The sequence below is a fragment of the Abramis brama genome, assembly GCF_963993115.1.
Source record: "Abramis brama genome assembly, chromosome: 24".
NCBI lineage: Eukaryota > Metazoa > Chordata > Actinopteri > Cypriniformes > Leuciscidae > Abramis > Abramis brama.
The window spans coordinates 13,692,753-13,710,129 of record NC_139986.1 but is presented as its reverse complement, the minus strand read 5'-3'; the positions used below and the strand labels follow the sequence as shown (position 1 = coordinate 13,710,129).

At 38.0% G+C, this 17,377-nt stretch overlaps 1 protein-coding gene across 2 annotated transcripts in view; it reads right to left on the bottom strand.

Moving 5' to 3' along the window:
- Nucleotides 1-7,367: 7,367 nt before the first annotated feature.
- The window catches only part of stau2 (staufen double-stranded RNA binding protein 2), a 117,389-nt gene continuing 107,379 nt past the window's right edge, over nucleotides 7,368-17,377 (bottom strand). Inside the window, exons 14-15 of one of the 2 annotated variants that reach the window (XM_084102596.1) lie at nucleotides 15,213-15,319; nucleotides 7,368-8,562 (exon numbers count right to left, since the gene is read on the bottom strand). In XM_084102596.1, coding sequence (XP_083958722.1) covers nucleotides 8,469-8,562; nucleotides 15,213-15,319 — 201 coding nt within the window. In that variant the 3' untranslated portion in view covers nucleotides 7,368-8,468. The remainder of the gene's footprint in view (nucleotides 8,563-15,212; nucleotides 15,320-17,377) is intronic. The other variant, XM_084102597.1, reaches the window with a different exon arrangement.

Below are 17,377 nucleotides of genomic sequence, written 5' to 3'. Positions count from 1 at the left end.
TTATAGGCCTAGTTTCACAGACAGGGTTTAGATTAAGCCAGGATAAGGCCTTAGTTTAATTAGGACATTTAAGTAGCTTTTATAAAAGTGCCTTATAAACATTACTGGTGTGCATCTTGAGACAAAACAATGGATCTGACATATTTTAAGATATGTCAGTGCAAGTTGCTTTCAGATAAGACAGTACCGACATGAATTTTAGTCTGGGACTAGTTTAAACCTTGTCTGTGTAATCGGGGGATAGATTTCACATCTGTAAGCGAGGAACATGCGTACGTTCGTTCTCTGAATCACATACGCACATTTGAAAAATAATCGTTAGATCAAATGTAGGATGTTTTTTTGTACTATTCATTGGGTCTCTTCAAACAATGTGTTTTTTGGAATTTTGCGCATAAACCTGATAGACTGACGTTTATGCATTGCGTTTTATGCAAGAGCACTGTGTTTTTAAAACGCTTGAACATCCATAATAATTGATAATTGAGCACCAGCATATTAGAATGATTTCTGAAGGATCATGTTACAATGAAGACTGGAGTAATGATGCTGAAAATTCAGCTTTGCCGTCACAGGAATAAAGCATTTAAAAAAATACATAACATGTAATCATATTCCACAGTTTTTACTGTATTTTTTATCAAATAAATTCAGCCTTGGTGAGCATAAGATACTTCTTTCAAAAACACAAAAATCTGAATTATTTTTGACTGGTAATAATACCTATACTCTAAATTATTACTAAATTCAAACGATGCAGTTAAAGATTCTAGTTCCTTGTGCGAATGTCATTAGCATGCTTCCATATCAGACATTTATTTCAAGCTAATGGGTGAGGGTAACCAGACGTCCCCTTTTTCTGTTTTTTTTTTTTTTGGTGCATCGTCTCTGGAAATGTCCACAAAAAAAAAAAAAAAAAAAAAAAAAAAACAACAACACCCTGCAAATGCATGCCCTCTGAAAGCACAAACTAAATACCATTGGGAACATTTAGTTATTTCTGTATAAAGTATATTTAGAAAATGGTAGGGGTGTAACGATACCCTCATGTCACGATTCGATACATATCACAATACTGAACTCATGATACTATATTATTGCGATACTCCATGACATATGATAAAAGGTTAACAAAAAAAATTACTGTTGATTAAAATGCTAAATTTGATACATTGTGTACATTTTTATTTTGAGTGAACTATCCACGATATTGTTGCATTTTTGTATTGAGATATATTGTGACACGATATATTGCTACACACCCCTAGAAAATGGTAAAATATTTGTTAAATAGTTTTATTTATATGTTCTCATATTTATTTATTCACACTTTATTTCGATAGTCCACTTTTACGGAGCCCCTAAAGGGATGTGGTGGTGGAATTTTTTTTAGGTTGGGAGATTATTATTATTTTTTAATCTTTTGCGTTCCCCCGATAAACTTTGCGTTCCCACGCAAAACTTTTGCGTTCCCTCGCAAAGTTATTTGCGTTCCCAAGCGAAACTTTTGCGTTCCCTCGCAAAGATATTTGCGTTCCCACGCAAAACCTGTTTTGAGCTCGGACAGACACTTCCTGTTTAATGTCCCGCTGGCAGTGTTTCAGAGCTCCGTACGTTAATGGAGCATTTCATAGTGTTTGAACTTGGACTATAAAGAAATGCGGTCAGTGCTTAAAGGAGTTCAGTGAAGTTGGCAATATTCACATAGGCTATTCGAACTTCCCTATTCTTGAGCTAAACGTTGTTAAAACACAAACGACACCTATTTACAATCACAGTAACCTAGACAACGAGCTACAAACCGATTCTCATCAAAATTATTTATAATATAGGCTAAATCGATCTCTATATGAGCAGGCGGCTGAGAGACTAGTTCAAAGGGACCGTCTGCAAAGTGCAATATAACCCAAAAACGACTACAGCATCAACTCACAGTCAAATAGTCATTAACTTCAATGTTACAAACTGTAGTGCCACCCAATTCAGTTTACACATCAATGGTGACCCACTGGTCACACTACACTGCTTTTGCACATTTTATATTATGAAAAATATTCAATAACTTCACTGTAACACACCAAATTTAGTTCACACATGACACAGCTCTAATGTTGGTTATAGGCCTACAACAATTAGTTTGGGAAGTAATTGCACATAAAAAATAAGTAGGCCTATTCTTTACACAAATTATATTGGTACTGTAGGCTACGCAGCTTTTGCATTATATTTGCTTACTGAATTTGATGGCATTACACTGTACACTGTATGTAAGCCTACACTTCACACAGTGTGAAGTTATTTAATATTTATTTCTAAAAAGGGTGAAGTTATTGCTTTTATTTCATAATAAATAATCATAAAAATTCTGCATTTTTTATCAAACTAAGTAATGTAGTATAACCAGCAGGAGAGCAGTGATGTGTGAACTGAATTTGGTGACAGTACAGTGTGTCACAGTGAAGCTATTGAATATGTTTAATAATATAAAATGTGCAGAAGGGTTTTGAGATTTGCACTTTACAGACGGCCCCTTATTTGGACTTATCTCTCATTCGTCTGGTTAGAGACAAATATTAACCTATAAAGCTCGTCTTGATTAGAATTGGGTTGTAGCTCGTTGTCTAGGTTACTGTGATTGTAAATAGTTGTCGTTTGTGTTTTAACAACGTTTAGCTCAAGAATAGGGAAGTTTGAATAGCCTATGTGAATATTGCCAACTTCACTGAACTCCTTTAAGCACTGACCGCATTTCTTTATAGTCCAAGTTCAAACACTATGAAATGCTCCATTAACGTACGGAGCTCTGAAACACTGCCAGCGGGACATTACAACAGGAAGTGTCTGTCCAAGCTCAACAAGCGGGAAGGAAGTCGACCGGAAGTTGAAGCCGGCCGCGTGCCACCATCTTGTAGCAGAACTTCACCTGCTGTTAGCATCCCATTGACTCCCATTCATTTTGGCGTCACTTTGACAGCGAATAACTTTACATCTGATGCGTTTGAAGACTCCATTTGTCCATTATTTATTTCTAAAGAAACACGACAATGTATAAAATGCTCCATTACCTTGTAGCTTATGTTATGGCCCCGTAGAAGCAGTTTTTGTAAAAGTAGGCTAACGATTGCGTCATAACCACGCGACTCTCTGTCGCACAGTAGAGAGATTACCGTATAGACAGGAGGAGAAGCTTGCGCGCAATCGGGGGGACGTGGAGGCAAAATGACAAAGTAATTAATCAGAATACTTAGCAAAAGTTTCTCCTGCTCCTAGCTCATTGACAGCTCATACTCACGCTCTCCGTCTCTGCAAGTTTCGGAAGGGAATGATTCAGATTTCTCTTGGCACAGCTACTAGAAGACAGACGGGTTGCTCACGTCACATTTACGTCGTCAAGCTCTGTTTGAGTCTGCGCGTCAGGAACGGAAGTCCTAAAAAAATCGCTAAAAATGGGCTTCACTTGTCTCAATTGAGTTCCAATGAGATGGCTCTGTCCACTTCTTATACTGTCTATGGAGCTCAAAACAGGTTTTGCGTGGGAACGCAAAAGTTTTGCGTGGGAACGCAAATAACTTTGCGAGGGAACGCAAAAGTTTTGTGTGGGAACACAAAGTTTCTCGGGGGAACGCAAAAGTTTTGCGAGGGAACGCAAAAGATTTGAAAAAAAAAAAAATCTCCCATCCTAAAAAAATGTCCACCACCACGTCCCTTTAGGGGCTCCGTACACTTTAGACATTCCACTAACTATATGTAACTTTTCAACTACATCAACTAACTCCCATTAGAGTATTAGTAGGCTGTAGTAGACTGTTAGGTTAGGGTTCGGGTTAGGAGAATAAGTTGACTTGTAGTTGCCAAGTTACTTATAGTCAGTAGAATATCTGTTGGGAGACCAACAAAATAAAGTGTTAGCAGATATTAAGCAGACAGTCTACTAATAATCTAATGAGAGTTAGTTGACATATAGCAGCAAAGTTACTTATAGTTAATAGAATGTCTAAAGTTAGGGTGACCATATTCCAGGACATGTCTGGCCGGGATTTCGAGATCGCCCAAAATATCCGGGATACGGCTTTTGCTTTCTTGTCGCCATATTCATTTTGTTTGCATGCACACCTTTTGATTCAGTAGGACCGATTGGTGAATCTGAATGTAAAGATGAACATGAACGCTAAACAAGTGATCGGTTGATGTGCGTTTTAGCATTGCTAAGAAAATTCCTGTGTTTTTGTCTCGATCGGAATCCGTGTGAAGCAGAATGCATGACCTGCAAAGCTGGCACGTACGTGTGTCAGTGTCAAATAATGTAATAATGTAAACATAATGAATGGTGACTGTAGAAAGCAAAAGCCGAATCCCAGGCATTTTGGGCGATCTCGAAATCCTGGCCAGACATGTCCTGGTTAAACAGGACGTATGGTCACCCTATAAATTGGACTATTGGAATAAAGCGTTACCTTTTATTGTAATGTGTTTTTGTTAATTTTATTGTAAAATAGTACTGTGTGGACAGTGAATATTAAAACAGTCCGGGTCATTTTGACCTGCAAATATCATACTAACCATTAATTATGGAACCCACATTTAAAAAACAAAAATAGAAAAAAATGCATTATCCCCAATTTGTATTCAAAGATAATACCAAGTGAGATTTCAATTACATACTGACCTAGGAAATGTTTCCATCTAAGAGTAAGTCTAGTAAGTAAATCTGCAAGAAATCTGGTCACCTTTTAATGGGCCACAACGGGCCTTGCAGACATCCCTTTCTTTGGGCAGCCAATGGTCTTCCAAGTGTTGAAAAGCACTGATCTTAAGGCAACAGACGTCAGAGTAGCCTGCAGATGAGTCGGGTAATTGGCCTGACTGATGGTCCGTACTAAGAGATTACTGTTAATACAAAGACAGAGAAATATTGACACATCAAAACTCCCACAGCTGCAGTAATTGTCAGATAGGATCAGTCTACTGATGCAGCTCCCCACTAAGAAAATAATTAGGCTTTACCGTGGCAGAAATTCAAAACACAAGATGAAATGCTTCCCTAGCACATACTGAGGGATTTCTTTTTCCTTTCACTCAGTAGAGTAACATAAGCACTAATTAAGCTTTAAAAGGGTCGATAACACTCAATTCTGGTGGAAAAATCAATAAACTTTGTTTCCCCATAGCAAAAAGCCAGACTTAACAGCTGTATATGGGTCAAACTAGACAGATCAATTCTCCACAGCATAACAATTGAATGACGACATATTTAATTTAATCGACAGTTATTCATTGAAGATCAAAAATGATCTTGCTGCATTTGAGGCATATCGGGGATATTGGTACATAAAACTATAAGCAACATGCTAAATGAACAAGCAACATGCTAAATCCATATCAGTACATTAAGAGATAACATAAAAGAAAAAGAGGTAATTTAAAGGAAACTACAGTCAATCCATCAGCCTTCGTATTGAGTTTCTTCTTCCCAAACTGAACAGGGTTGTTAAAGATTAGCTTCCACATTAATGGAGCTACTGTAATTGATGAAGACCCTCTCATTCATGTACGACACAGTGAGATTGATCCGTTTCTTCATTGCCCAGAGGACACATACAGTCTCTCCTCCACAGGAACCAGCCAATGTAATGAAAACAAAGATTTTTTTTTTTTATTCAAAGCAAAACTCACTACCACAATGCTAGTGTTGTGGGTGTTACCAAGGCGTTGCTATACATTTGCTAAGGTGTTCTGAGTGATTTTTAGCACATCATTATTGTTTTGCTATGGTGTTCTTAGTGTTTTTAACACATTGCTATAGTGTTGCTAGTTTAGCATATTGCTATGCATTTGCTAATGTGCTCTGAGGGGTTTTAGGGGGTTGCTAAACATTTGCTAGGTGCTCAGAGTGTTTTTAGCGTATTGCTATATATTTGATAAGTGCTAAGGTGTTCTGAGTGTTTTTAGCATGTTGCTATATTTGATAAGTGCTAAGGTGTTCTGAGTGTTTTTAGCATGTTGCTATATTTGATAAGTGCTAAGGTGTTCTGAGTGTTTTTAGCATGTTGCTATATTTGATAAGTGCTAAGGTGTTCTGAGTGTTTTTAGCATGTTGCTTGCTATATTTGATAAGTGCTAAGGTGTTCTGAGTGTTTTTAGCATGTTGCTATATTTGATAAGTGCTAAGGTGTTCTGAGTGTTTTTAGCATGTTGCTATATTTGATAAGTGCTAAGGTGTTCTGAGTGCTTTTAGTACCTTACTATACATTCACTATGTCCTGGGTGTTTTTAACACCTTGCTATAAATTTGCTAAGAGTTTTTTTATGCATTGCTAATGTTGTTTTTTAACATGTTGCTATTCTTTTGCCAAGGTGTTCAGAGTGTTTTTAGGGAATTGCTAAACATTTGCTAAGAATCTGAGTGGAATGTTGCTATACATGTGTAAAGGTGCTCAGAATGTTTTTAGCGTGTTGCTATACAATTGGCTGAGTTACGAGTGATGTTTAGCACATATCTACATACTTTCTAAGATGTTTGTTTGTAGCATATTGCTATACATTTGCTAAGATTTATTGCATAAAGGTGCGGTCACATTTAGGCTACTGTTTGGTGAATTTTTGTGGGCGAAATCCAGTCATTTCATTGGGAAACCACGCAATCGGAAATTTCATGCGAGGACGAAAGATTTCCCCATTCAGATTTCGCAATGGGTTCAATGGTCACGGATTTGCCACGTTTGGTTTGAAAATGATTTCTGTGTGAGTGGTACTTCATACATCACTACACAATAAACAACAGAGCATTTGTTGCCTGCAAAATGGCACTGAAATTTCAATAATATGACCACACATTTGCTAATAGATTTGTTATTCCATCTGCTGAAGAATATGAGCTTGGACTTATACGGCAATGATATAGAGAAGGAATCTTCCTCTAGCTATGAATGAATAACTGTGTCCTTGGTGATACTGAATGGACTTATAGTGTGGATTTATTTTTAGCCCGCTGTCGCAATGCCTGAAACACTCATGGATGACCGTTCATGTGTTACTGAGCCTTAAAGTCCCTTTAGGTATGACACAGCACTACACCATATGCTTGAGCAAATCGCCTGTGGTTTTTAATTCACACCCATGTGTTGACTGGAAAATATGAATCCGGTTGTATAGCTACAAAGAACATGATAATTCGGAACTTATCAAGATGTGTTAGATACCAATTTTTCTGGATTTATGTACACTGGGGTCCATAAATCTCAGTCTTTTGGACATAAAATCTGGGATTTTCTTTTTCCATTTAAACCTGAAAATATATAGAAACTATTAGAAACATCATGGCATAAAATGTAAAATCGATTGGAAAAGAAGACAACAGACAACAATGGTTTCAACATGAACTGACGTGATTTTACTGCATTTTAAGTAACTGACAAGTCTGTTATAAAACTGTATATCTTCAGGGAGAGAAAAACACTCTTCCAGTGAGTTACCAGTTTCAGATAATTCTATGACTCTTCCGTTTCGAAAAGACAGCCTGTCTATAGCCTCTCTTTTCTCCAGAATGCAGTCCTTAAAAGCACTCAGTTGATGTATCGAGTCAATACAACACACAACATAGGTGTAGATGTGCTGGACAAAACCGAAGGAAGAAGAGAACAATCGTCAAACAGGACTTTGCTAAAGAGGCACGGATCACTATGCAGGGCCTCTTGTGTTTCTGTCAAGAATCTTGAATGAAATTCTAGTTTCAAGGAACTTTATAGAAGGCAAGAGGCAAGTTTGTTCAACTGGATACCGTGTATCAGCTGTTTCGCCGTGATCCTGTGCTGCTCACCTCTAGCGTCAGCTTTATCCATTGGTTTACACTCGTAGTATATGTTTTTCTTTTCCTCTGCGTATGATTTTCTACAAGTCATATACATCCATATAGATAGATGAATGCTTTATGTCAGCATACACGGTAAGCTGGGTGACTATATATGAAGACAACAACTACGACTTCACAGCACTGGCATTGGTTAATACTTAAATACTCAAGCATTATTATTCATAGATTAAAGAGAAAAGGAAAATAATATAACCCCCCCAACTAAGATACACAACTTTGTTTTCCCCAATAATGTTTTGTTTATACTAATGGCATGACATAAGCCTGTTTAAATCCATATCACTTCGAGGCAAGGTGAAAATAATATTCAAACATCTATCAAATGGGGAAATTTCCCTTGATTTTTAAACATTACCATGCATTACATTTTTATAATTTTTTTTTTTTTTAAGTTCACTTGCTTGCTCTTTTTAGTTAACTCTAGAGTAAATAAATGTTGTGTTAAGATAGTGTTGTCTTCACATAGACTCAAAGAATGCATTTTTTTTTTTGTCATTTCGTATTCATGAGACACATCCACCATATTGCATGTTGACACGTGTAGAAGGATGCAGCGGCGGTCGTGGGGGCTTTCGGGGCAGAAGGGTGGGATCAGCTCCTAGACGACGGCCTTTGAATCCTTGCAGTCCTGAGCAGTGGTGCCTGAGTTAGTCGGTTTGTTGTCTGTCCTCTCAGCCAGACGTTTCGCTTGTCTACAAATGAAGATTAATTATGATTAACCACCAATGCTGTTAGATGATAACAATAATACTGTCAAATCGATTAATTGCATTTAACATAAAAGTTTGTAAATATATATTATGTGTGTGTATGTATATTTGTATACATACACACGTGTATATATATATATATATACACACACACACATATTTACAAACTTTTATGTTAGATGCGATTAATCATGATTAATTGATTTGACAGGACTAATAATAATACAATACAATAATATACATATATAATACAATAAAACAATACCTAAAAACGGCAAGTAATAAATAATACAATTAATATAAAATATACAAAATACAGAATTATATATCAAATCCGTAATAAATATAAAGGCAAACGATTAAAAAATAAGTATAATAAAATAAATAATAATAATTATGAATTCATATTTCATAATGCACACTACCATTCAAAAGTATGGTCAAATTTTAATTCATCAAGCACACATTAAATTGATCAAAAGTGACTGTAAAGGCTTTTTTTCATGCTGAAAAAGATTTCTATTTTAAACAAATGGTGTTCTTTAGAACTTAGAATGTATCACACTTTCCACAAAAACATTACACAGCACCAAATCAGCATATTATTATGATTTCTGAAGGATCATGTGACACTGAAGACTGGAGTAATGATGCTGAAAATTCAGCTGTCACCACAGGAATAAATTACATTTTACATACATTAAAATAGAAAACCATTATTTTGTATTGTAATAATATTTCACATAATACCAGTTTTTACTGTATTTTTGATCAAATAAATTGTCAAAAATAGTAAAAACTTTCTGAACGGTAGTGAGGAGCAGTAGAATGGATCTTGATTCTTACTGAAGTGTTTCCCTCCCATCAGCCCCTTTCATTGTGACCTATATGGGCTGCTGAACTGGGTAATTTTTCCTCTTTGTTCTGTTCTAGCTCACGGCTGCACTGAGAAGCTGAAGCCACTGTAAATAAACATTTCTCTAACCTTTTCCTAGGCACACCTACTATGAAAATATTCTTGAACGGGTTGGAGTGATTTCCGTTCTGGTGTGTCTATCATTTCCATTCTCATATTTCATTCTCCAGCGCCCTGTTCATCACGGATATGACAGAGATTCATTTTTCCCACAGCAATCCCTCTGATTACAGGAGGATAAAGATCATGCAAAGACATGAAGTTCAGTGGCGTGAGGGTTTCCACTGCGGCTGGACAGATTGGGGAAGTGGGCAACACCACTGAAGGAAAATGCATATTGTGTGCGTGTGCATCAAGCACTCTGTGAATTTGATAAGCTCAGCCAGTATATATAGTGTGTGTGTGTGTGTGTGTGTGTGTGTGTGTGTCTGTCTGTAATCCTTTTAGTGATTAAGTGAAATGAGCTGCCAGGTTTCAGACGTTGACATTTAAAGGACAAATCATGTCCGTCTCTGCAGCTCAAAATCAGAAAGGAGCTCCACCTGCCACTGATATTTACTATACTGTGTGTGTGTGTGTGTGTGTGTGTGTGTGTGTGTGTGTGTGTGTGAGTGAGTGTGTACTAACTAAATACCACATAAAATGGGTTGACGAGAAGTTCTTTTTCCTGCGCTGACATGTTTCCTACTGAAACAGGAAGTTTAAGGGCTCCTTCCAATAGCCTGTAGTTCCAATAGCCAAAATCTTACATCACAATATGAGTAATTTTATTTCAAGATAATGATATATATCATGATATAGTTATTGTTGCTTTAAAAAAAAGATTTTTTATGATTTTTGTTACCACTGAAATTTCAGAATTCTTGTCACCAATTTCAATATCACAAAAAACGAATACTAGCCTAAGTAAAAAAAAAAAAAAACTCTAAAGCTTATTAAAGACAAATAAACAGTGATAAAATAAGAACAAAGAAACTAGTTACAAGCAAATAGGAAAACAAACTACAATAGAACAACAAATGAAATAAACCTACCTAAAAACCAAGTGCTAGGAATAATAATACTACAAAAATTGTATAAAGTAATCAAACATAAAAGTCACTGCATAGTATTCACTGTGTAAATTAAATATAGGCCTACATTTATCTATCTATCTATCTATCTATCTATCTATCTGTCTATCTATCTATCTATCTATCTATCTATCTATCTATCTATCTATCTATCTATCTATCTATCATTACAGAAACATCTGTCTGTCTGTCTGTGTGTGTGTGTATGTGTGTGTGTGTGTGTGTGTGTGTGTGTGTGTGTGTGTGTGTGTGTGTGTGTGTGTGTGTGTTATTCACATATCTCTCGAACCGTTAGTCCGATGGATTTCAAACTTGACAGGTGTCTCGCTACGGGCATGAGTAAGTGCAGTGCCAAGTTTTAAAAATGCAAAAGATATCATTAAATATATCGGTATAAGAAGCACTTAGAAGGTTGTGGTTTAAAAATAAACATTCTGACATAAACACTCTGACAGCTAAACATTAAGTCAGCTACACTGTTTACTTCTGAATACTATATTTTATTCACGGCCATCATTTGTAGTAGCCTATTCACAAACTGTTTGCTCAAGCGTAGCGTTTTTTCGGAGTTCACTGTGTAGCCTGCTCCCTGAATCGTCCCGCTTATTCATTTGTGGATGTAAGTCAGCTACACTGTTTACTTTACGTGGCGTCTGCGCTGTATCAAGTCGGACAAAATTTCTAACCGGCATGCACTGCTTCAAGTCAGCCGCCGATCGGTCTGCGCAGAGCTGCATGAAGTCGAACAAGCCTTGAGTGAGCACAGCGCAGGACCAGAGGCCACTCCCCCTCTCACACTGAAGGTGTGTTTGACATCGGCTGCGGCTGGATGTAACCGCTCGGTGAGAGTAGCCGCGTGCAGGCGGGGAGGAGCTGCAAACGGAGACGTGAAGTCGGACACTTTCTGGTTCCCGTAGTGACCGCTCACGTGGTGTTTGCATACTTTACCACAGCTGAAGTGAAATAAATGCAATATTTGCCAAATAATACAAAGATGTTTCAGAGACATTTTCATTCAATACTTTAAATGTACTGCTTCATACAGCGTCTGTTTGAACAAGAATAAAGTTCAACATAAGCTACTATCAATGAAGTGGAGTCTACGTTTTTTAATCAGTTTTAATTTGATAAACATGGCACAATATAACATCACAACGACATGAAAAGAGTGTTTACTGTTATTAAAAACTGATTTGTGAACTTTAGAGGAACTAAAGGTGTTCGAATAAACACGAAACACACGTGATCATTGTCATGCGGTGAATCCGGCCAATCGTGGAACAGCTGTGTCGTCATCAGACCTTGTCCAGCCCAGTGCAGCGGCTCTTGAGAAGCTGCGCTGGCTGAGTTCTCCGGCTACTCTCGAATCGCTCTCGCGGTACTTTGATGGCATACGTCACAGTTACGTGGCGTCTGCGCTGTATCAAGTCGGACAAAATTTCTAACCGGCATGCACTGCTTCAAGTCAGCCGCTGATTGGTCTGCGCAGTCGAACAAGCCTTGAGTGAGCACAGCGCAGGACCAGAGGCCACTCCCCCTCTCACACTGACACTGAGTGAGCACAGCGCAGGACCAGAGGCCACTCCCCCTCTCACACTGACACTGAGTGAGCACAGCGCAGGACCAGAGGCCACTCCCCCTCTCACACTGACACTGAGTGAGCACAGCGCAGGACCAGAGGCCACTCCCCCTCTCACGCTGACACTGAGTGAGCACAGCGCAGGCCACTCCCCCTCTCACACTGACACTGAGCACAGCGCAGGCCACTCCCCCTTTCACACTGACACTGAGCACAGCACAGGCCACTCCCCCTTTCACACTGACACTGAGTGAACACAGCGCAGGACCAGAGGCCACTCCCCCCTCACACTGACACTGAGTGAGCACAGCGCAGGACCAGAGGCCACTCCCCCTCTCACACTGACACTGAGTGAGCACAGCGCAGGCCACTCCCCCTCTCACACTGACACTGAGTGAGCACAGCGCAGGCCACTCCCCCTCTCACACTGACACTGAGTGAGCACAGCGCAGGCCACTCCCCCTCTCACACTGCACACTGAGTGAGCACAGCGCAGGACCAGAGACAGAGAGGGTCGAAGAAAGCAGCGGAGCTTAAGTAGCGTTTTCTCAGATTTCACTGTGTAGCCTGCTCCCTGAATCGTCGCGCTTATTCATTTGTGGATGTTAACTGAATCTGTAAGTCAGCTACACTGTTTACTTCTGAATATTATATTTTATTATAGTGCGCTTAACGTTATCGCTACTGTGTAATAGTAGCCTATGCTATTCACCAACTAAAGATATCCTATTCAATGCGTTCAGTCTCTTTCACGGCCATCATTTGTATTAGCCTATTCACAAACTGTTTGCTCAAGCGTAGCGTTTTCTCAGAGTTCACAGTGTAGCCTGCTCCCTCAATCTTGTACCGTATTTTTCGGACTATAAGTCGCTCCGGAGTATAAGTCGCATCAGTCAAAAAATGCGTCATGAAGAGGAAAAAAACATATATAAGTCGTACTGGACTATAGGTCGCATTTATTTAGAAATTTATTTCACATAATCCAAGACCAAGAACAGACATTTAATATGGAAGGGCAAGTTATTCAACTACACAGTAGCACACAGAACAACAGGCTGAGTAGGTGTCCGGTATGTTAACGCAACACATTAACAGTTATTCAACTACACAATAGCATAAAGAACATATACCTGGGAGGCTGAATAGGCTAAATTAACATAAGCCAGCGAGTCCAACAAGCAAGTTACCAGTAAACAAGTTCACCAAGCTCCCGCGATCTCATTCCACATCACTGAATCCATTGAATTTTCTTCATCCTTGGTGTCGCTTCTGAACAACTCTGCCATAGAGCGCCCTCTCGTGGCTGTAGACAGTAATGTTTTCATCTCAGTCTGAATTAATTTTGATATACAAGTCGCACCTGACTATAAGTCGCAGGACCAGCCAAACTGAAAAAAAGTGCGACTTATAGTCCGGAAAATACGGTAGTTCAATTTTCCATATTTATTGTTGTCATTATGTCAGTATCAGTATTTGCTTTCTCAAATAAAAATGTCACTGAACTTTTGCTGTGTAATTGTAACAATGAGCACTCACCGAACCAACAATTACTAAAAACACACACAAAAAATGAACACAAAAGCAAAACTTTGCACTAGTTCTTATTAAAGTTACAAAAGTGATTCAGTAAAGAGCATTGAGAGCTCTTTTTTGTTGTTTGATGATCATTAATGACACAAACGGCAGCAGGTATATTAGGCTGCTGTCACTTTAAGACCAAATGCACAGATCCAATATACTTATTCAACTGCGTTTTTTCCTCTCAACCCTTTACATTCACTTAAGACATAAATAACTGTGTTTACGAGGATACTTGCAAAAATGGAAGTTCTGTTCTCACGTGCTTTATGAGCAACGGCTTCACGTGCGTTCATCTCTCAGACAGGGCACACATATACTGGAATGAGTTCTCTTTCTCTGCTTATTACGCTTCAACGGTTTAAAATCACTTGTTTTTAAACCGCAATACTTAAAAACACATGCAAATGAAAAGCTTTCGTAACAGCGCTACACAGCAACGTCACGTGAGCGTAGCCACGATAGAGACGAAAGTCCAAAATCTCTACCGGTTGACAAATTTCTAACGGTTAATCGTATCTATCGGTATACCGCCCACCCCTGTTTGCTACTTTTTCTTTGCTAATCAAATTAGGTGGAGGGATGCTTTCATTCTAGAGAGAATATGATTGGCCAAAAATCTGGATAGACCTCTCGTGCAAGATGAGTCATCAATATTTTTGGTTTGTTTTCCTGACAGTGAAATGCAGTACATTTTATCTAAGTTAATTTAGTCAAAAAGCTTTCATTATTTTGCATATTCAGGTGAAAAGCAACCATTATAACCGAAGCGTCATATCTGTATAAATTCTCCTCCACTTTTTGGGGTGGGAAGTCATATTTTGAGAATTTTGTTTTGGTTGACCGCAGTACAGAGAAAAAACACTGCAGCCGATTACATAAAACAACGAATTAATGAAACAGACGCATAAGATCTTCCATTACGCAAATCAATTAGGACTGTCAAACCGCAAAATTAATATTCATGAGCGAAGATGATGCATTTTATTTGTCCCCACCCTTATTACACAACTTATAATTAATCATTCAAACAGTGCTGTATACTTACAGTGACATTTGTGAAAATAAATAAACTTATATTTACTTATGAAATGAACTGTTCTTACATCATGAATTTCGGAACAGCATTCAAAACACTGATTTAATTCTGGTTTATGCCAGAATCAGGCCAATATATTGGCTTAAATTAAGCTAACTCTGCTTGGAACAACACATGGGAAGCATTTCAAGGCTGCTAACATGATGATCTGTAAATATTTAAATGGAAAAAGGTATAAATCATGTCTGTTTCGTTAAATCATCTCGAGAATCTCCTAACAGTTTACATAAAAGTCAATGGCTACCCAGACTGCCTCTGAGCACTTTTGTCATTTATATAACGTCATCGAGACCATGACAGATTTCTTCTGGTTGGGAGTCATTTACATATGTGATCCTCGCTGAAATGGAGGTGTTGGTGGAGGTGCGGGTGAAGTGGCGTACTTACGGCTCTGTGTGTACATACATGTCACATGATCCATTTTCCACCTCGATTGGTCCATCCACTGGGTCCAGTCCTTGTTCTGACAGCTGTTTCAAGGCACTAAGAGCAGCCTGTGTGAGGTAAGGAAACAGATGGCTTTGAGTAAGACAACATAACACACATCAGCTGCTTTTTAAATAACACTTACTATCAGAAACCTGAGACTGACAGGACGCTTTCTGCTCCCTCTGTTTTGTTTGGCTTTTTCCAGATCTCTGTTTATCTAACGTTTATCTAATGTTATTAGGTCAACGTTTTCTGGCTTGCATGTCCTCCAGCCAATGAGTGGGATTTACGTTGCCGATCAGCCACGCTGTGGGCCGATATGCAAAAAATTAGCAATAAATCAAGTGTGGAGACAAAGTGTGCTGAAATAATAACGTCTGATAAGACAGGTGTAACTAATATCCTGTTTTGCTCCAAAAAGCCATTGAGTCCAAAGCCAATGAGAGACTTCAAAAAAAACATTAAGTTTGTCCATAAGTTTAAAACTGGTAAAGTAACATAAAAAGATACAAATGTACTGAAATATATTTGTTGTTAGTTTAAATGTTTAGAATGGCACTTACAGACATTTGTATTTCATATATGAAGAACAATACATTTTCCAGAACTCTAAAAATATTTTTTATGATCAGACTGAAATCTCATGTCAATATTTATTTGTTTAAAACGTATAATATTAAAACGTCAATTATAATGTGGTTGAAATTGTGCACTCAGTTTTATTTATTTTTTATATTTTGCCTTCATTTATATTTAAGTATTTGTAATTGAAGTACTTCAATTTATTTATTTCAGTTAGTTGCCAAGGCAGATATTCTAAGTTTAAGTTTTTCATCTAATATTTCTTTTATTTCAGCTTTATTTCAATTAATGAAAACATTTTTTTTTTCAATAAAAACACTGGAAATCTAAGTTAAAAAGGAACCACAAAAAGCACCAATCTGTGTAATTTTAGTTAATATTATTAATGTAATTTCCCAATGTCCTAAAACTTGTGTAAGACTAATGAAATTCCTTTATTGTGAGATAGTGTTTGTATTGAAATTCAACAAATTCCTCTTCCTGTCACTTCCATTCAACATGTATCTGTATGAGGTGGACAACTGAATCCAAGTTTCAAAATGAATGTTTGGTTTTACCAAGCCCTATCAAATGCACATAATCGCCTTAAATGCATCATTTATAAAAAGGAAGTGTATCCCCTGCAGGACTGAATGAGAGTTGGCCATCAGAGATTACAGGCAGATGCTTCTCTTCTCAAGTGGACGTTCAGAAATCTTACAGAACATGATAGTCGGCATATCTGTCACAATCCCTGAAGCCTCGTTCAGCAAGGTCAAAAGAAAATGAGTGTGACTGAGAATCATGGCTCAAGAGGGACAGAGTGCGAGAAAAGCGTGCAGTTGCTGAGGGGAGACCCTCGCAGTGACAGAAGCGGGTTGAGAATTGGCAGATCCACCTGGATGTCGGGGCTGATGCTCTCTCCAGCATCCTGCCAATGAGCACCAGATGTGCAGCTTGGGACGCAACAACCATGACATATTTCTCACAGCTGACAGCCTATTCCCTCTGAACCCAAACCCCCCCAGCACCCCAACCCACTCATGAGGCGTGGACACCACACACGCACAGATGTGTGTGCATTCCTCACCCTGATTAATCAGGATTTGGCCAGATCAAATAACGGCAGCTAATTGTGTCAGGCACCCTGTTGCATCTATATGTGTCCATATCAGATGGAACAGACTTTGATGAGTATTATGTATCTAATATCACATGATCTTAGATCAATCATATTTATACTATGAAGGATATAGTACATAGTGGTCCGATGTTTAATTTACACTTAAACATGTCTAAAATGTTATTGACTTTGATGCAAAACATCAAACCGAATGGCATCTGCAAACAACACACTAACGTTTGGTTACCAAGAAGTGTCAAATTTTTTGTCTTTTAAAACACACACAAATATAAATAAAAATTACACAAAATAGTTTGGAGTCTATAATATTTTATATAATAGTTTATAAATGTCTCTTGTGCTCACCAAGGCCAATTATTTGATCAAAGATACTTAAAATAACGGTTTTATATTATTAATTCAATATATTTTAATGTAG